The sequence below is a fragment of the Bos indicus x Bos taurus genome, chromosome 26 (genome assembly GCF_003369695.1).
Source record: "Bos indicus x Bos taurus breed Angus x Brahman F1 hybrid chromosome 26, Bos_hybrid_MaternalHap_v2.0, whole genome shotgun sequence".
Classification (NCBI taxonomy): Eukaryota; Metazoa; Chordata; class Mammalia; order Artiodactyla; family Bovidae; genus Bos; species Bos indicus x Bos taurus.
The window spans coordinates 30,412,635-30,433,261 of NC_040101.1; the positions used below are offsets into that span (position 1 = coordinate 30,412,635).

At 38.8% G+C, this 20,627-nt stretch overlaps 1 protein-coding gene across 2 annotated transcripts in view; it reads left to right on the forward strand.

Moving 5' to 3' along the window:
* The window catches only part of ERLIN1 (ER lipid raft associated 1), a 41,801-nt gene extending 29,254 nt beyond the window's left edge, over window positions 1-12,547 (forward strand). The window contains exons 10-12 of one of the 2 annotated variants that reach the window (XM_027528428.1): window positions 7,819-7,908; window positions 8,791-8,870; window positions 10,283-12,547. In XM_027528428.1, the coding sequence (XP_027384229.1) occupies window positions 7,819-7,908; window positions 8,791-8,870; window positions 10,283-10,504 (392 nt within the window). In that variant the 3' untranslated portion in view covers window positions 10,505-12,547. The remainder of the gene's footprint in view (window positions 1-7,818; window positions 7,909-8,790; window positions 8,871-10,282) is intronic. The other variant, XM_027528429.1, reaches the window with a different exon arrangement.
* The last annotated feature ends 8,080 nt before the right edge of the window (window positions 12,548-20,627 follow it).

The window sequence follows — 20,627 nt, forward strand, 5'->3', positions numbered from 1 at the left end:
TGCTCACATGCAAGAGTTTTTCTAGAGAAGTGCTACTTAACATGTGGTGTGGGTCAGTGCCCTATTATATTTTATTAAATATTAAAATACAAAAAAATTCTTTCCCACAGCTGGTTTGAGAAGCACTGCTCTAGAATACGTATCTCAAAGTAGAGTTGCTGAGTCATAGGGAACACACATCTTGAAGTTACAAAAACACTGCCAAGTTGCCCTTCAAAGTGACTCCTCCGTTTTACCCTTTCTTCAGCAGTGTTTGAGTTTCCATTTCTTTGCTGCCTTATTCAGTTGTAATTTCTACACATCCTCCTCTACCCATAGAGTTACCAGATTTTTAAAAATTTATGCCATTTTGGTGATGGACATGAAACCACACAGTTTTGATGAGTTTCCCCAGTTACTGGTGAAGTTGAGTATTGTTTATGGAACATTCAAGTTTCCCTTTTTTTGATGTGTAATTGCCTGTTAAAGTCTTTGGCTGTTATTTGATTACTTTTTAAAACTGATTTGTAAAAATTCTTTATATCTTCTAGATACTAATCCCTTCCCAGGTTTATTCATTGCAGATATCTTCTCTCAATTTATGGCATGTCTTTGAACTTTATGATGTCTTTGACATACGTATGTATTTCATTTTCATGTAATCAGATTCATCGATCTTTTCCTTTCCAGTTTGTGGTTTTCCTATCTTGTTTAAGAATTCTTTCCCAACCCCAAAATAATAATTTTATTCTAAAAGTTATAACGTTTTTCTTCTCATATATAGATCTTGAGCTCATCTGCAATTTATTTTAATGTTTAGTGTGATATATAGATTCAGTTTTAGTTCAGTTCAGTCGCTCAGTGAGTCTGCCCCTTTGCAACCCAATGAACTGCAGCAAGAGAGGCTTCCCTGTCCATCACCAGCTCCCAGCGATTGGTCAAACTCATGTCCATCGAGTCAGTGATGCTGTCCAACCATCTTATCCTCTGTTGTCCCCTTCTCCTCCTGCCTTCACTCTTTCCCAGCATCAGGGTCTTTTTTCAGGAGTCAGTTCTAAGCATCAGGTGGCCGAAGTATTGGAGCTTCAGCATCAGTCCTTCCAATAAATATTCAGGACTGATTTCCTTTAGAATTGACTGGTTTGATCTCCTTGAAGTCCAAGGAACTGTCAAGTGTCTTCTCCAACACCACAGTTCAAAAGCGTCAATTCTACACCACTCAGCTTTCTTTATGGTCCAACTCTCACATCCATACACAACTACTGGAAAAACCATAGCTTTGATTAGACAGACCTTTGTTGGCAAAGTAATGTCTCTGCTTTTTAATATGCTGTCTAGGTAATAACTTTTCTTCCAAGGAGCAAGCGTCTTTTGATTTCATGGCTGCAGTCGTCATCTCCAGTGATTTTGGAGTCCAAGAAAATAAAGTCTGTCAGTGTTTCCATTGTTTCCCCATCTATTTGTCATGAAGAGATGGAACCGGGTGCCATGATCTTCGTTTTTTGAATGTTGAGTTTTAAGCCAACTTTTTCACTCTCCTCTTTATCACTTTCATCAAGAGGCTCTTCAGTTCCTCTTCGCTTTCTGCCATAAGGGTGGTGTCATCTGCATATCTGAGGTTATTGATATTTCTCCTGGCATTATTGATTCCAGCTTGTGCTTCATCCAAGCCCAGCATTTCGCATGATGTACTCTGCATGTAAGTTAGATAAGCAGGGTGACAGTATACAGCCTTGATGTACTCCTTTCCCAATTTGGAACCAGTCCTTTGTTCCATGTCAGGTTCTAACTGTTGCTTCTTGACCTGCATACAGATTTCTCAGAAAGCAGGTCAGGTGTTCTGGTAGTTCTGTCTCTTTTTTTCCACAGTTTGTTGTGATCCACATAGTCAAAGGCTCTAACGTAGTCAATAAAGCAGAAGTAGATGTTTCTCTGGAACTCTTTTGCTTTTTTGATGATCCAGTGGATGTTGGCAAAATGATCTCTGGTTCCTCTGCCTTTTCTAAATCTAGCTTGAACATCTGAAAGTTCTCGGTTCATGTACTGTTGGAGCCTCACTTGGAGAATTTTGAGCATTACTTTACTAGCATATGAGATGAATGCAATTACTCAGTAGTTTGAGCATTCTTTGGCCATTGCCTTTCTTTGGGATTGGATTGAAAACTGACCTTTTCCAGTCCTGTGGCCACTGCTGAGTTTTCCAAATTTGTTGGCATATTGAGTGTGGCACTTTAACAGCATCATCTTTTAGGATTTGAAATAGTTCAACTGAAATTCCATCACCCCCACTAGCTTTGTTTGTAGTGATGCTTCCCCAAGGCCCACTTGACTTCGGACTCTAGGACGTGTGGCCCTAGGTGAGTGATCACACCATTGTGATTATCTGGGTCATGAAGATCTTTTTTGTGTAGTTCTTCTGTATATCTTTTGTATAGTCTTTTCTTAATATCTTCTGCTTCTGTTAGGTCCATACCATTTCTGTCCTTTATTGTGCCCATCTTTACATGATGTGTTCCCTTGGTATCTCTAGTTTTCTTGAAGAGATCTTTAGTCTTTCCCATCCTATTGTTTTCCTCTATTTCTTTGCATTGATCACTGAGGAAGGCTTTCTTATCTCTCTCTGCTATTCTTTGGAACTCTGCATTCAAACGGGTATATCTTTCATTTTCTCCTTTGCCTTTAACTTCTGTTCTTTTCTCAGCTATTTGTAAGGCCTCCTCAGACAACCATTTGTCCTTTTTGCATTTCTTTTTCTTGGGGATGGTCTTGATCACTGCCTCCTGTACAATGTCACAAACCTCTGTCCGTTGTTCTTCAGGCACTATCAAATCTAATCCGTTTAACTTTTTCCAAATGGCAAACTATCTTAGACTATTGAGTAGTTCCTTATTCCCTTTATTTATTTATAATGCCACATCTGTCATATAATAAGATCCTATATATAATTTGTTTTGTTGCTTGGGTTTCTGTTTTCTTTCCATTTCTTTGTCTTTCGTTTTCCAGTAATACCTTGCTTTAATTACTATAGCTTTTATTTTAAGTCTTGCTATCTGGTAGAGCAAGTTTGTTTCTTCTTCACTATTCCTCTTAACTGTTCCTGTTTCTAAAATTGTGTTGGACTATTCTAAGCCCTAATTCCTCCATATAAATTTTAGAACCAGCTCAAGTTCTATAAACTACTGTTGAGTTTTTATTGTAATCACATTACTTGTATATGGTATATCAGTTTGAAGAGAATTATATTTATAATATTGAATTTTATAAATCTATTGCATTTCTCCATTTATGAGAATGAAAAATGAAAGAATGACCTTTCAAAAAAAGGTATCATAATCTTCTTCTCATAGTTCCTACACACTCTTTGTTAGAGACTTATTTCTATATATTCCTCAAATATTTTGCTAGTACAGATAGGCTCTTTTTTCAGGACACATTTTTGAACTGCTTTTTACTTTTGTAGGTATGCTGTTGATTTTTTCATTTATCAGTCTTCCTGAAAATGCTGTTGTTTATAATATTCTCTTGGATTTCTCAAGTAAATCATATTGTCTTCAAGATCAGGACAGTTCTGGTTTTTCACTGTACTCTACAGTTTTTAGTTCTTCTCTTAACTGCTTTAGGCTATGACTTCCAGTACAGTGCTGAAAAGAAAGATGGTAAACAGGCATTCTTGTCTTGTTCTAACTTTAAAAACACAGTCCCAGTGATGTTTGCTATACTAAACTTTTATCGGGTTGATGAAGTTTCCTTCTGTTTCTTGCTTGCCCAGGGTTTTTATCATGAATGACTGCTAAAACTTTTACAATTTTTTTCTAAATCTGTTAAGATGACCATATGGTTTTTCTTTTTAAAGCAGTTAATATGATGATTATATTAATAGATTTTCTCTTAAAAGTTATTTTGTCTTCATGGGATAAATTCATTTGCTCATAAAGTAGGTGGTTAATTTACCCTAATACGTTTTATATGACTTGCTTTAATTTTATTTTTTTACTTTTATTTTCATAAATGGTCAGCTGCTTTTTTTTTTTCTTATTTTCTTACTCTTAGGTTTTTGGGGACTGTTGTTTGTTTTTGTTTGTTTGTTGTATCCTGGCTACACTAGCCTCAAAATGAGTTAGAGGGCATTTCTTTTTTCCATGTTGTGAGCATCTTGTATAAAATATATATTATCTCCTCTTTGTAGATTTGCTGGAACTCAGTTATAAAAACCATCGTGGTAAAGTGGAGTTTGTGCTTTTTTGTATGCTCATTTGATTTTTATGGCAACATTTAATCTACAGATTTAATTTCTGTATTGTGTAAGGTGTTTGTTTCTTTTTTAAGTCAGTTTTGGTAGTTATGTTTTTATCTGCTGTTTCAAATTTGAGGGCATAAATTTGTTTGTAAAGTTCTCAATGATTTTTTAAAAATAAACCCTCTACTAAATCTGTGTGCCCCTTGTCATTCCTGATATTGTTTATTTGTGCCTTCTGTTTTGCTGAATCAGATTGGTTTTTTTCATCTTTTCCTAGAACTAGATGTTAATTTGGTTGATTCTTTTGTTACTTTCTTTTAAATTATTATTTTACACTTATTTTTTTTAATTTTCTACCTAGAATTTACTTATTGGTTCTTTTCGAATTTCTTGAGTGACTTAATTCTTTAGTTTTTAATCTTTTCTAATGGAAAAGTGTAAAATGAGACATTTTCTTCCAAGTTCTGCTTTTAGGTGCATCTCACCAGTTTTGAATGTAATTTAATTTATTTGTGTTTGTTTTTTGTTTTGTTTTTAATTTCCATTATTTCTGCTTTGATTCATGAATTATTAATAGTATATTTTCCATTTCTAATTGAGTGGATTCTCAGGGAGCTACTTTTTTATTGTTGATTTCTGCATTGTAATCAGAAAATATGACCTGTTATATGGATTCTTAAGTATTTGTTGAAGTTTGTTTTGTGGACTATCAAGTACATGGCCCTTTTTTGGTAAATGTTCTGTGTGTGCTCGAAGAGATTGAATGTCTGTTCGCTATTTGTTGGATTCAGGTTTCTCTTTATATTCATTATGTCAGGATTATGAATTGTATTGTTCACATCTTGTGTGCTCTTCTAGTTTTTGTCTTCTTGAGCTATCAGTTACTGAGATGGTGTGTTAAAATCTCCCACTATGACCATGAATTTGTTGACTTGTAACTTTCTCTTTATGTAATCTAGGACTATATCTTTAAAAGTGTTCAGTTCCAGAATTGCATTATTACATCTCTGGAGAATTGGCGCGTTATGTAATAACCCTCTTTTATAGCCAGACATGCTTGTTGGCTTAAGGTCTATTTTGTCTGATGATAATATAGCTATGACAGATTTTTCTTGGTTAGTTATTTTCTTGATGTATATTTTCACATCCTTTTACTTTCAACTTTTCTATGTCATTATGTTTTAGGTGTGTCTCTTGTAAACAGCATATAGCTGGATTTTGTTATCTTATCCAATGTGAGAATCTGTCTTTTAACTGGTGAGTTTAGTCTTTTTATATTTATTGTGGTTACTGCTATATTTGGACTTGTTTTATCATTTAATTTTGTGCCATTTACCATGCTTCTTTTCCCCCCTTTTTTGACTGATATTGAATTGATTATCTTTTCTTTATTCTTTTCCTCCTTTGACTTGATTGGAAGTTTTATGTTCTATTTCTTGAATGTATAACTAGGCATTGCCTGTAAAATGCTACAAGCATACCTGACTTGAGAGACTCTAGATTTAATCATTCTTTTCATACTCTTCTTGAATAATACCTTAGGATGCTTTAGCTCTATCACTGTCCTCCAGTTTTACATATTGTTGTTGCCTGATATTTTACTTTATGTTGTTTTCATTCCCCCATTAATTATTATCATCGATTCTTACAGTAAAATATTTTATTTTTATTTAAATGTATTGTGTAATTTTTTTCTCTCCATTGCTTCTGGCAATTCATTTCTTTTTTTCTGCTAGCTTTTTTCAGTGAAGGCTGAGAAATGGAAAACTTACTCAATCTTCCTTGGTCTGAAATAGTTTTACTTCATTCTTGAATGGTAATTTAACCTATAGTTCTAAGCCCAGCTCAGCTTCCTTTTCTGTGTAACTTTGGCAGTAATATTTTGGTTTTGTCTGGCCTCTTCTCCTTGCTTTACTTTTAAGAATTTTCTATCTTGGGGTTGTCTCTAATTTCACTATGATATGTCACTGGGACGGAAGGTAGAGCATTTTAGTTTCACTGGAGTTGGAGCCCTTTAGAAGGTCTTGGGTTTTATATGGGGGTTTCAGTTATGCCATCTCAAGACGTCATCTCCCAGCCCTGCATGGGCAGTAACCCAAGGCCATTTCTTTTACTTGTCTAATATCCACTCCCAGGGCTGCTGTCATTCAGGCTGTCAGCTCTCCCTTTACTTGTGTCTCTTGAAGATCTCAGTTACACATTAGGAAACAATTTTGTTCTGTTTTATCTAGCATTTTAAGATGTTGATAGCTGAAGGGTTTCTCATTAGCCTGCTCCACCAGTTTTCTTAACTAGAGCTCTGGTCATGCTGTTTGTTGGTTCATGCCCACGTGTCAGAGAACAGTGTGAAATGGGATTACTGCATCATTTCCCAATGTTAAGACACCATTCTCTGGGTTCTAGCTGCAGGCTCTAGATTCCTCACCTTTTATTTGAATTTTACTGAGTTTCTGTTTAATGCTAAGTTTTTAGCCCAGCTGAACATAGTAGTCTGTTTTTAGGATGGTATGATGATAGATTGATTTTATGCTGTTGGGGATATAGGGAAGTATGCCCTGGAGTAGTTCGTAAAGGATCCTGCCTTTTGGAAAGAAGAAACCACTTGGAAGTGTTCTTTCCATTATGGGCTTCCTCCAGAGGCCAAAGAGAAGATATGTTAAAATACTCAACTTCTTTGACTGAAAAGGAGAATTGAGAATGTTCTTCAAGAATTGTAGTGGTTATATTGAAAGTGTAAAATTAGAGTCTTTCTTCCCTGGTTCTGGATCCTTTAGTTAGACCAGAGAGTTCCTAAGGATGTTTTGTTTTCCCTGCCCGTATTTGCCTGCTGCGGCTACCTTGTTCACTCCCAGCACATTTTCACATGCTCAGATGAATTACCCTGCTTTTTCTCTTTATGTCTATAGCAGTCAGAATACTCCTCTGGTAACTCTTCATCACATCATTTCCCTGATAGTTACTTAACAATTGATCTGGAGTATATATTAAAGCTAAATTCCTTAGCCTTTCACTCAAAACAGGGGTCTTTTAGCCCTGTCCGTAGTGTTTTTGTTATCTTCTCTTGTCAACTGGCTCTCTTATCACCTCTTCACTGTGACTTGCTAATTCGTTTCTTCTTGTTTTCATTTATACTTTCTGCCAGGTCCTCTTAAGTTCTGTGTATAATTTTCTTTTAAGATTTCTTCTAGATGACCTTCCTTGGCTTATCTTCCACATCCTTTCTTTCTCCTGCCACAATATATAAATGTCCTATGTTGCTATACACTTGTGTTGCGCTGTTTTTGTTTTGAGTGCTTTCAGGAAGTCTCTTGTTTTCCCCATTAACTTGTGAATCACTGCCATTTAATCCCATGAAGGACTGAAACTGTTACGTTTTGTATTCCTCCTTCCCACAAAACAAACACTGTCCAAATAAAAGTGAAGTAGGAAATAAACTTCCTTTTTTCTGATGAGTTGTTTATAGTTTGGGTAGATAAAACAGTGAAACAATTAGGCTGTAAAGTGTTATATGATTAAATGTAAGCTATGTGCTGCTGTTTTCTAAGTAGCTCCAGAACTAGAGAAATGTTTTTGAAGGTATCTTGTTTTGTATATAATTATAGAAGCAGAGAAGATTGCACAAGTGGCAAAAATTCGGTTTCAGCAGAAGGTGATGGAGAAAGAAACTGAAAAGCGCATTTCTGAAATTGAAGGTACCACAGGGAGAAAAGAAACTCTGACCATCCTGAACTGCTTCGCTGTCTCAGGGACTGGGTCTGGGTTATGGTGGGTGGGCCATAGAGAGGATAATCTGGTCTGGAGGAAGTAGCTAGTTGATATTCTAGACAAACATTTTTTAAATTGCCATTGCATATTTAGTTCTTTGGTTTGTAACTATGGTAAACGTTAACCTTTTATTTTCCATCCTTAAATTAGGACGGACTTGTTCTCAGGCAAAGTAATCCGTTTTAAAGAATATACCACCAGTTTCTTTTCTGCTTGTCAACCAAAAAAATAACCAGACGATTAGTTGGGGAAAAAACAAGCCCCAGTTTTTATCTTCCAAACTCTTGATTACACATAGTGAGAAGTCGATGCTCTTAGTTCACAGTCTTAAAGATGAAATATTCAGCCTCTTTTGCTTACATGATGCTGCTTCCTATCATTCTGCATTAACTGATTGTGGATCCGGTTTGAAGGGGATGGAGACAGTGCAATAAATAGAGCCAGGCGCTCATGTCTGAACTTACTTAGTTAACGCCTAGAGCCTGGGTGGGGTATGAGGCTTTGAGTGATGAGGGGTGGTGGAAAGAAGGAACAGCTTCAGGTTGAAAATGAAGTGGGTTCAGATGAACTGAGTTATTTAACTTGACATTGTCAAGAGTATTCTCCCTTTGAGAACAAGCTGTCTGGAGACTGGGATTTGAAAACTGTTGACACTGTTATATGCCTTAGAAGTAAAGTAAATGATTGTAATATCAGGCAGTGGATAAATGGGCTTCTGCTTCAGGTAGAGTCTGAACTCTTGCCCAGAGCTGAGGAAATGGGTTGCACCTTTGCTCTGTTTTAAACACCCTGACTGTTTTGCTTACTAGATGCCGCATTCCTGGCCCGAGAGAAGGCGAAAGCAGATGCTGAGTATTATGCCGCACACAAATATGCCACCTCAAACAAGGTGACTGGCTCTCTGTGCCACTGTCCTAGTAATAGAGTTTGGGTATTTCCTTTCCCTTGTGAGGAGTTCTAACATGATAGAGGTGATTTTATCCAGTGTCAAGAAAGGATGGTTACTATCACAGAATCAGCCATTCATTTCCAAAGGCATATAATGCACATTCTATGAGTAGAGAACTCTGTATGGTTCCGTATAAAAGTGAGGAACTAGGAAAAAGGCAAGCAGATATATAAGCCCAGGTTAAGTGCTATAAATGCATTCATTTGTACTGCTGCATAAGAGCTCAGTAATCAGGAAAGTTAAAGGTCTTCTCCTGAAATGACAAGAGTGACGGGAGAGGAGTAAAGTTCATTTGAAATTGCCTCCCAGATAAGGGAGCCCTGGTGGGCAGATGCTGAGCTTGTTCAGGGCAGTGTTTCTCATCAAATTCTTAGCATTTTGGGGTGAGATACTTTTTCATTGTTGAAGACTTACCTTACACATTATGGTATATTTTCCTACTAAGCTATCAGTTTTGCTCACCAATTATTTTAACAATACACACACAGAGCACGCACACACACACACATTTCCAAATACCCCTAATTGAGTAGTGCTTGTTTGTTGGATTTAAAAAATGCTATAGTCACGAGGAATTTCATACGTGTACCTTGAGAAAGGAGGTTGGGTGATGTATGGGTTAACAGTTTTTGTATAGAGACGGGTGAGTTTAGATCTAGAGAGTACAGACCTGTTAGTAGGATTTATTTAATTAAAAGTCAACTAGAACCCCTAGTATTCTGAGAAGGAAAGAATATGACCAAGGTTTAGAAAGTATTAATTATACAATAGAGTGGAACAAAGAAAAAGTTGAGAAGGAGGTTGCTAAAGTATATGATGCAGTTTGAAGGGTTAGAATCAAGATTTAAAGTATCGACAGGGCTTTAACTTTTTCTCTTTAGAAAGGAACAATAATCTCTATTCAGAAGAAATTTTAAGATATGATAGGTTGTCAGAACAGAGTTGTTAGTACTTTAAAATCCATATAAATTTAGAAATAAACTTAATGTATTGGATTGGAGGATGCAGCTCTATAGAAACAGAATAGAATTTGGTCAAGATGAAGGCAAGATGAGAAATTTCAGTTTCCAGACCAGTGATCCAAATCTGTCTCGGGAAGAACTGGCCAGACACAGGTATCAAGACTCTGTCGTTGAGGTCGCCTCAGGCTGAGAGTGGCAGCAGTTTGTGTCATTTGAAAAGTGCTGTGAATGTGACAGCCACACTTCAGAATGAGAGAGCGCCGCTGGTAATGATTCAGAGCTGAGGAATGGTACTCAGGAGAGCAATCAGGAAAGTCTGTGTTAGGAAAGAGAGAGGTGAATAGTGCACCAAAGTGTCCTGATGCCTGTGCTCTTGTTTGCCTCTCACAGCACAAATTGACCCCGGAATATCTGGAGCTCAAAAGGTACCAGGCCATTGCTTCTAACAGTAAGATCTACTTTGGCAACAGCATCCCTAGCATGTTCGTGGACTCCTCCTGTGCTTTGAAGTATTCAGATGTTAGGACTGGAAGAAAAGGTTCTCTGCCCTCTAAGGAGGCTCTTGAACCCTCTGGAGAGAGCCCCATCCAAAACAAGGAGAATACAAGTTGATGCAACAGATGGAAATGTTCTCCAGTATCAAGATGTGGCCCAAGGGGTTAAGTGGGAACAGTGGTTACACAACTCTTCAGATTTACAGAGAACCCATGCTGTCTGTTCTGCCTCTCCTATGGTCGTCCTGGTTTATCAGCTGATTGCAGGAGAGAACTAGCTGTCTGCACCCAGATGGTCTTTTCAGCCGCAGTTTTATCAACTATCCTGAGTGTGTTCCTTTCTAAACTGGTACTCATGAATGAGAGAAAGTCTGATGCTAAGATACTGCCTGCACTGGAATGTTAAACACTAGATATATAATAAGCTGTGTTTTTCTAAGCTGAAATCTATTGAATAATGTTTACATTGGTCCCTGGGGAAATGTGTGTTCAGCCATTCAAGAGATTGAGGCCAGAGAGAAGATGGCCATAATGTGGTAAGTGTAATGAAGACTGACTGCTTCGGGACCCAGGCTCTCTCTTTGGGGTCCAGTCCTGGCATTCATCCCTGTGATTAGCATCTAGTCCACAGAAGTTCTTCAGGAAATGATCTTCTGCTTGAGCAACCATTTACTTGATAAAATTCTCACCTGTTTGATTTCCTGTAGTCAAGATGGTGGCCTGCTGGGACGTGCACCCTGCCACCCAATCAGAGATTCTTCAGAGAGATTCCTAATCATTAGTTTATTGCTTTAGTAAGCTCAGAGATAGAGCTTGGTTTGAAGTTTGGGGTGAGATGAAACCTTTGCTTTGAACCAAAGCTCTGGGAGACATGCATTATCCTCCATTAGGTGATGGATGTCTGTGTCACTGCCTCAGGCCATATGTGACAAGGTGCCTGGTTTTTAGCCACAGACAGCTCCTTATATGTCACCTCTCAGCTCTGACCAAGAGTGGAACAAAGACTTTAACCAGAAATAGGAGCAGTATCCAGTTCCTAGCTGTTCACTGCACAGTATTGTATCATAACTGCAGGAAGTTTTTATTTTTAAAACTGGATTTGGGGTGCTTTCATTTCCCCCAGTACCTCTGCCTAAAGGTCAAATCCTGGGGCTGCCATGGTTACTAGCCCACAGATTCTCCTTCTGAAATTGTTTAAGAGTCCACATAGGGTGGAACAAGGAGTAACCTAGAAAGCATCCTTGGTCATCTTGGTCTCTGTCCCTCCTAGCCCAGAGATGCTAAAATCGAAGTTGTTCCCCAGCTTTTACCTCACCTAGGAGATAAGGATTATTCCAGTGACTTCCTGGGCAGCCAGTGGATTTAAATTTCCATGGGAAGCTGGTAAGAGTTAGCCTGTGGCTATGGGAGATCTATTTCATCTGGACCTTTTTTACCTTAAGTTTCCTGAATCAGTGTGCCCTGTAATTAGGCCAGAGTTTATTCAGTTTTAAGACACCTTTTATGTATGCTACATTCAAGCCAGACAGAAAATTCATGGGACCACTTCCAGAAACCTTTAAGCTAACTATCAGCCTCATGACAGCCTGTGGGTTGTGCCAAACACTTAATGTGGGAAAGGAATCCCAGATTCAGGGTCTTTTCCCTAGGCCTTATCCTATAAAGGCATTCGTAATATGGAAAGGATTTTTGTTTTTGCTCATTTAATTATATACATTCTCTTTATGAATGAATTTTACATTCTCTAGCCCTCTTTAAAAGGTCTTTGGAACTATATAATAAACTGTCATATATGTTGCTGCATATAAATAATGATTGTTGTGGGAAGTCTGGATCATTGACCTTCATGCTTTCATTCCTAGAGATGTTTCCTATTCCTATGAGCTAAAAGCTGTTGCCCCAAAGTGGTGGATGTGGGTTTTCTTACAAGCCACAAGCCATGGTGGCAGAGTTGAGGAACAGGGAAGTAGCACTGTGAAGTTTTCGAGAAAGGACTTTTGTTTAAACTCTCCATGGAGTGTGCTTCCCTGTGCTCACTGGAGCTCTCAGTCTGTCCCCCCTTCAGGGATGTTCCTTTTGGTAATCTTGAAGTCTAAATTTATATGTGAAATGCTACCTTTTTAAAAAAAGACACTAAATAAAATTATTTTACTATCAGTGATTTGTGTTTCTCCCATGTGTCTCCATTCTTCTCTGTTGCTTATCTTGCTCCTTAAGCTGTCCTGCCTGTTTCAGCTCAGGGGCCAGTTTATTTATTAGTTTATCTTACTGTAGACACTCTTCTTACACTCTTCCCAGAAACCTCATGTAAGAATTTTGAAAGCAGGGTTTCCATTCTTTGCTGACTCATGGAATTTAACAAGGGACATTCCGATTCTTTGTGGGATGTAGCCAGCAGCAGAGAAGGGAAGGGGGAGGATGGTGCATCATGCCCCTCAGGGACGGCCCAAGAGCTAAGGAGGGGAGGGGCATTATCCTGAGGTGGGGAAAGACAAGCTGTGCATCATAACTTTATGGGATCCACCCCATGCTATCCCACATCTGTGGCTACAAACCAGGGAAATTGAATTCAAACTGATTATCCTGTAGGCTTTTGGTAAGGCTTAGAATGAAGTGATTTAGATATAAGTGATTTCTTCTACTCTGTGGGGAAGGAATTTTGTGAATGAGATGTTGTGGCTTCTCCTTGCCTTGGGATTAAGTCCGCGATGTTTTCATGCAAGGGTCTCTGGGATTTGCTCCCACTGAGCTCTCCAGCCCAGGTGCTTGAATGTACCTTCTGTCCCTTTGCATGTATTACTCCATCCACCTGGTCTACTTTTTTTCCCTTATAGCTCTAACCTTGTTAACGCCTATAGAGTCTTCACGTCTTCAGAGAGAGCTCCTGGAACTGCCTGCTCAGGTCAGACCCCGCATTGCCCTGTTTTTAACCGCATAACCTCACATTACCTGTTCTCACAAATGTTTAGGTCTCTGGGTACAGAGACTGTGGCCACGCTCTTCCCTGGGATAATATCTGTTGCTAATACTTTGCACAGTGCTTGGCACATATGAGTTGGTCTGTTATGTTGCCGGAAAGAACAAAAGGATGAGTGTGAAAGGCAGGTCAGTGAGCAGTGGGGGAGAAAACAAGGACACAGAAGTTAAGCTAGAGTGTCCATGTCAGGACTTAGTGTTTAATGATGGAAAATTGCATAATGTCCAACTTGTTGACATGTCCTTACAGAGCTTGTCAGTAGGTTGAGCAAGATCTGTTTATGCACTTGGAATAGTGATTTGCAGTGCTGTTTGTTGGGGTGCACTACTTCACCCAGCCTTTTGGAGTCAATATATGTTTCTCCCTCTGAGTAGACTGTAAGTTCCTGTGATGGACAGAGCGCACAGTGCTGATACAGGTGTATCAGAAAACTCAGATTGAATTATGTCTTCAGCATCAGTGACCTAAGCGATAGCTGGATTTTAACCTCAACCACAGCCCTCCAGGAACATCTCAGCAAGCTGGGCCAGCTTCTCAGCTTTCCTCTGGTCTGTTGTCTTTGTATAAGCATTTAAAGTTAGTTTATTGTTAATTCATTGCTCACCACCCCCCCAAATGCCCATTATTCTATAACTCAGAATGACATTTTACTTATTTTCCTAACCATATTTCTTTGGAATTAGTGCCTTTCATCTTTTTTTCCTATTATCTCCTATCCATTTTTCTATCTTCCATCTGCCATGGGCTGAATGTGTCCCCCTAAAAGTCATGTTGAAGTTCTAATGCCCCATGTGATGGTGTTTGGAGCTGGGACCTTTGAAAGGTAATTAAGTTGTAAAGGGTGATACTCTGTTTATGAATTAGTACTTTTATAAGAAGAGACACAAGAAAGATGTCTTGCTGGGCCATGTGAGGCAGGAAGAGAGCTCTCACCAGACAGCAAATCTGCTACCATTTTGGTTTTGGACTTCCCTGTATCTAGAACTGTGAGAAATGAATGTTGTTTGTTTAAGCCACCAGTTTTTGGTATTTTGTTATAGTGGCGATTAGGGTGATTCAGCAGATTAATAGGCAAGTTGTAATAGTGTGGTGAGCACCAGAGCAGGCTAGTCACTGCATGCAGGGTGAAGGTCAGTACAGCCTGATGGTTTCTAGGAAATGTCGGGTCTGAGCCGAATATTTTAAGGATACACAGGAGGCAGCCAGCCACCTGAAGAGAAGGATAATGGTGAAATGTGTTCCAGGCAATAGGAGCGCCAGATGCTATTTTATTTTAAAATTCAATTCCCTGGGTCTCCAGTGCCGAGCATGCAGTCCCCATGTTTTTCACTGCAGGGTTCCTCCCACACTTTGGAAGTTGCAACCATTCTGCACATAACTCAGATATGCACAAGAATGCATATCCTGAGGGATAACCCTCAACCAATGGAAGAGGGGAGCACAAATGCTCAGAGAGGAGGTGGCCCCTAAAACCTTTTTGATGGAGACAGCAACCCTCCTGACACAACAGGAGAAGCAGTGTGCTTCAAATAAAGTAGAGCAAATGTTTGGGTGCCTGGTGTGTGCCAGGAAAACGAACTGTGTTACGTATTAGACCAGCAGTGAACAAAACAGTAGTGAATAAGACGTATAACCTTTGTTCTCTTAGAATCAACAGACTCACGGAAAGGTAGATTTTAATCAAAGAATTCCAACTATGATAAGTTTATATAAATGGGAGAAATGTAGTACTAAGAGTATAAAAAAGGAGGAGGAGATAAAGAATGAGAAAGTGTAGCTAGCCAGTTAAAGATCAGGGAATAACAACAACAATTTTTAACAAAATTTTTTTTATTGGGCGAAGGATCTCTAGACGTTTCTTCGGAGAAGATACTCAAATGGCTAAAATGAACATGAAAGATGTTTAACATAATTAGTCATTAGGGAAATGTTGATCAAAACCATAATGAGGTAGCACTTTATACCCATTACAGTAACTGTAACAAAAAAGACAATAACAAGTATTGGCAAGGATGTGGAGAAATTGGAGACCTCATACATTACTAGTAGTAGTGGAAACTGGTAGTTATTTTGGACTATGTTGTGACAGTTCCTCAAAATGGTAAACGTAGAATTAACCATATGACCCAGCAGTTCCACTTCTAGATACCCACCCAGAAGAATCAAAACACGTCCACACAAAATGAACTGTGCTTTAAAAGACTGAATTGTATGTGACTTCTATCTCAATAAAGCTGTTATTTTTAAAAATGCTCACATGTGAAGCTTTATAATGTGAAGATCTCAGTTCAAGAACCTTCCAGGAATAGACCAAAGTCTGATAACAGGTGTAACATTAGCAAGAGTAGGAGCAGCAAAAAATGAGACTGGTAAGGAGGGTGTCAAGAGGGGAAGAGGAATGTGGTGGGCCTTCTGAGCCTTGTTACTTATCAGTGATATTTCCAAAGGTTATACACCTTCAAGCAAAACATTTCAGGATTTGAAATTTAAAGCACAATAACATTTATATTAGCATCCCAAACTATGAAATAGGTATAAATCTAACAAAGTGTGTGTCTGTTAAGATCTATATAAGGAAAACTACAGAACTTCAGTAAATCAATGAAGAGTTGATACAGATGAGGACATTCCATGTTTGTGGATAGGAAGACAATATTGCCAGCGTGTTAACTTCTTTCTAACTTGATCTGTAGATTCAATGCAATCTCAGTTAAAATCCCAACAGGTTATTTTATGAATATTGACAATGATTCTAAAGCATATATGGAGAAGTAGAATAGGTGGTGTAATAGTGAAGAACCAATTTGGAGGCCATGACCTAAGTTCAAGACTTATAAAACTACAATAATCAAGACAGTGTGTTGTTGGCAAAAAAACATACAGAGACAAGTAGATTAGTGGGACAGAAAAGAAAGTCCGGAAATAAACCCACATAAACATAGTCAGCCAGTCTTTGTCACAGAACAAAGGCAATGCGATGGAGAAAAAATAGTCTTTTCAACAAATTGTGCTGGAATAACTGGACATACACATGCAAATACACCACTCTGGTTCAGGACTTAATAGAGGCAGGGAGTATATGAGAACTCTGTATCTTCTGCTCAATTTGGTATAAAACAGCTCTAGAAACAAAATCTTAGTAATGAAAGGTCTATTAAAAATCCACGAATTAAAAAAAAAAAAAAAAGCACCTTTTAAGGTTTTTAAGTAGGGCAACTGATTAGGTAACTTGAAAACTGCCCTTTCTGAACATGTTTACCAGTCCAACGTTTTCAAGCATTTCAAAGTCCATAATTGACCTCATTGTGGAATGTCTGCAAACAAATGTTTGCAAGCAACTCAGGATAATCATCAGTGGATACTGATTTCACAGAAGGTTCTGGAAGGACTACAGCAATGTATATGAAAGTGTTAGTTACTCAGTTGTGTCTGACTCTTTGCAACCCCATCGACTATAGCCCACCAGGCTCCTCTCTCCATGGAATTCCCAGGCAAGAATACTGGAGTGGGTAGCTGTTCCCTTCTCCAGGGGATATTCCCAACTCAGGGATCAAACCTGAGTTTCCCACATTGTAGGCAGATTCTTTTACTATTTGAGCCACCAGGGAAGCCCATGTATATGTATATAAATATGTATATGGGCTTCCCTGGTGGCTCAACTGATAAAGAATCCACTTCCAATGCAGGAGACCTAGGTTCAGTCCCTGAGTTGGGCAGATCCCCTGGAGAAGGGAATAGCTACGCACTCCAGTATTTTGGTCTGGAGAATTCCATGGACTGTATAGTCCATGGGGTCACAAAGAGTGGGACAGGACTGAGCAACTTTCACACTTCAAGCTAGTTACCTCTACCTAGGTTCTTCATGCCCAAACCTATCACTGGCTGTGTCTCCATCCCAGCGTAGTGGCTCCATCCCAGCTTATTAGCCCCACATCTAATGCATATATGAATGCAGCCTAATAAGGTTGTTTAATGGAAGCAAATAGTCTGCTATGGAAAAATACAGAGAGTTCTGGAATTAGTGAAAAATAGGCAAGTTGAAACAATGAATTTTAGTGCTAACTTGGCTCCCACTTCTTTTGTTCAGGTTTTCCTACATCAGTGCAAAGGTGATACTTTCCTCTTCCACCTGCTTGTTGAGGGCAGATTGCATTTCCCAGAGCAAACCACAGCCATATCTCTCACCCCTCGTTCTCTCTGTAGTGTGCCCGCCACCACTTCCCCATCAAGAAAGGAAACCTAATTCCTGACCGTTTGGATTGGGGTTGGCTTTTGGGAATTACTTGCAATGAATAAAATGGTTCTAATGTTTTCTATAATAAATAGTAGGAAACCACAGTAGGTTTTTTTAGATTTTGAAAAATTTATTATAACAAATTCACCATAAAATATTGTCTAGATTCTGAGACATTGCTATTAATAGTAAGATTTATCTCAAAGAATAAGTCAGCAAAAGCATTAATTATTTTAAATGCAAATACAAATGAGAACATTTATCAAATACCAACTAGGTAATTGTTATCTTTATTATGGTAAAATATACATAAAGTATATCATTTTAACACTTTTAAATGTACAGGTCAGTGGCATTAAGCACAATCACAACTTTGTACAATTATCACCATTATCCATTTCTAGAACTTTTTTAAAAATTCGCTATATTAACAAAAGTTTTCCCACAAGGCCTTTTACTGGTTCGTGGGCTGATGAAACCGAAAGTGCGGTGTTGTGGCTGCTGCCAGGAGTGATTCTCACCTTCACCTGTGCCAGTCCTCGCTACGAACAGAAGAACAGATTACTTGGTTACTGAGGAAGAGATCAGTCTCACTAGAGGACCATCAGGCCTGGGCTTCAACATCATCGGTGGGACAGATCAGCAGTATGTCTCCAATGACAGTGGCATCTTCGTCAGCCGCGTCAAAGAGAATAGGGCTGTGGGCTCTGGATGGGTGGCTCCAGGAGGGTGATAAGATCTGCTTGGTCAATGGCCAAGACCTAAAGAATCTGCTGCACCAGGATGCCGTAGACCTTTTCTGTAATGCAGGCTATGCTGTGTCCCTGAGAGTGCAGCACAGGTTACAGGTGCAGAATGGGGCCAGTTCAGTTCAGTCGCTCAGTCGTGTCCGACTCTTTGTGATCGCATGAATCGCAGCACGCCAGGCCTCCCTGTCCATCACCAACTCCTGGAATTCACCCAAACTCATGTGCATCAAGTCGGTGATGCCATCCAGCCATCTCATCCTCTGTCATCCCCTTCTCCTCCTGCCCCCAATCCCTCCCAGCATCAGGGTCTTTTCCAATGAGTCAACTCTTCACATGAGGTGGCCAAAGTATTGGAGTTTCAGCCTCAGCATCAGTCCTTCCAATGAACACCCAGGACTGGTCTCCTTTAGGATGGACTGGTTGGATCTCCTTGCAGTCCAAGGGACTCTCAAGAGTCTTCTCCAGCACCACAGTTCAAAAGCATCAATTCTTCAGTGCTCAGCTTTCTGTAGAGTCCAACTCTCACATCCATACATGACCACTGGAGAAACCATAGCCTTGACTAGATGGACCTTTGTTGGCAAAGTAATATCTCTGCTTTTTAATATGCTGTCTAGGTTGGTCATAACTTTCCTTCCCAGGGAGTAAGCGTCTTTTAATTTCATGGCTGCAATCACCATCTGCAATGATTTTGGAGCCCCCAAAAATAAAGTCTGTCACTGTTTCCACTGTTTCCCCATCTATTTCCCATGAAGTGATGGGACCAGATGCCATGATCTTTGTTTTCTGAATGTTGAGCTTTAAGCCAACTTTTTCACTCTCCTCTTTCACTTTGATCAAGAGGCTTTTTAGTTCCTCATCACTTTCTGCCTAGTCCATAAGAATGGTGTCATCTGCATATCTGAGATTATTGATATTTCTCCCGGCAATCTTGATTCTAGGTTGTGCTTCTTCCAGCCCAACGTTTCTCATGATGTACTCTGAATATAAGTTAAATAAGCAGGATGACATTATACAGCCTTGACGTACTCCTTTTCCTATTTGGAGCCAGAATGGGCCCATAGGACCTCAAAATGAAGGGGAGCCAAGTGGTGTTACCATAACTGTGGTGGTGCCTTTGTTTGCCCTCACCATGGTAGCAACCTGGGCCTTCACGAGATACCAGCAATAACTTTGAAAAACTTGCTTTCTTCCAGTGTTCCCAGAGAAGACACATTTCTCTCTCTCTCACCCTCCTCTCCTGCCAGTCTTCCATAACTTTCCCTCTACATAGCCAGCTTATGATTTAAAGAGACTGCTACCCAACGAGAATCTTCCTATTCAAAATCTCTGAATCCTCATATTCTTATGGGAGAGTAAAGGTATTGTTTGAAGGAAACCTGAAAGAAGGACTTGCCTAGAAGAGAGAGTTATATATTTTACTAGGACCGCCAATGAAAGTTCAGCTACAACCTCAAAAATGGGAAAGGTCCAGTCTTCCCATCATCCTGCAGTATTCCTTTTTTTCTTACCTGGTGTGCGTCAAACGCCAGCTGTAATAAGAGGAAAAAAGGATTTTTCTCTTAAAAAAAAAATTTCCCATAAGGAAAGCACCAGATTGTTTCACTGTAGTATTTTATCAAACTTTTTAGGAAAAATAACACAAATCTTTTAATTAAAACTTTAAAAACTCATTTATTAAAAAGAAAAAATGGAACATTTGCCAAATTACTTTATCTGGCTATCAAATCTGATGTTAAAACCAGACAAACACATTACAGAGAACAAAATTGCAAACCAATACTCTACATGTACATAAGTACAAAAATCCATAACAAAGTAATGGCAAATCAAATTCAGAAAATAAAAATGTTTTACTACATCATGAGAAAGAAGAGATGTCCATCCTAGGAATATAAGGTTAGTTTAACACTTTTAAAAACAATCATTATAGATTGCAATTTTAAAATTTGGTTAGCTTTTTAAAAATTATTGAAGTATAGTTGCTATATAATAGTATACATTACAGGCATACAATATAATGGTTTGCACATTTCAAGGGTTATAAATATTGGTTATATTCTCCATATTGTACCATATGTCCTTGTAGTTTATTTTATACCTAAAAGTTTGTACCTTGAAATCCCCCAGCTTTATAGTTAATGTATTGTTAGTGCTGAAAGGAAATAGTACATGTAATGGAGAGGCTTAAAAAATCAAAAATTGCAGATTTTGTGAATGAGAGGTAGGAAAGATACGAATCCATCCTGATCTCAAGCTTCAGGAAGGTAAATACGACCCA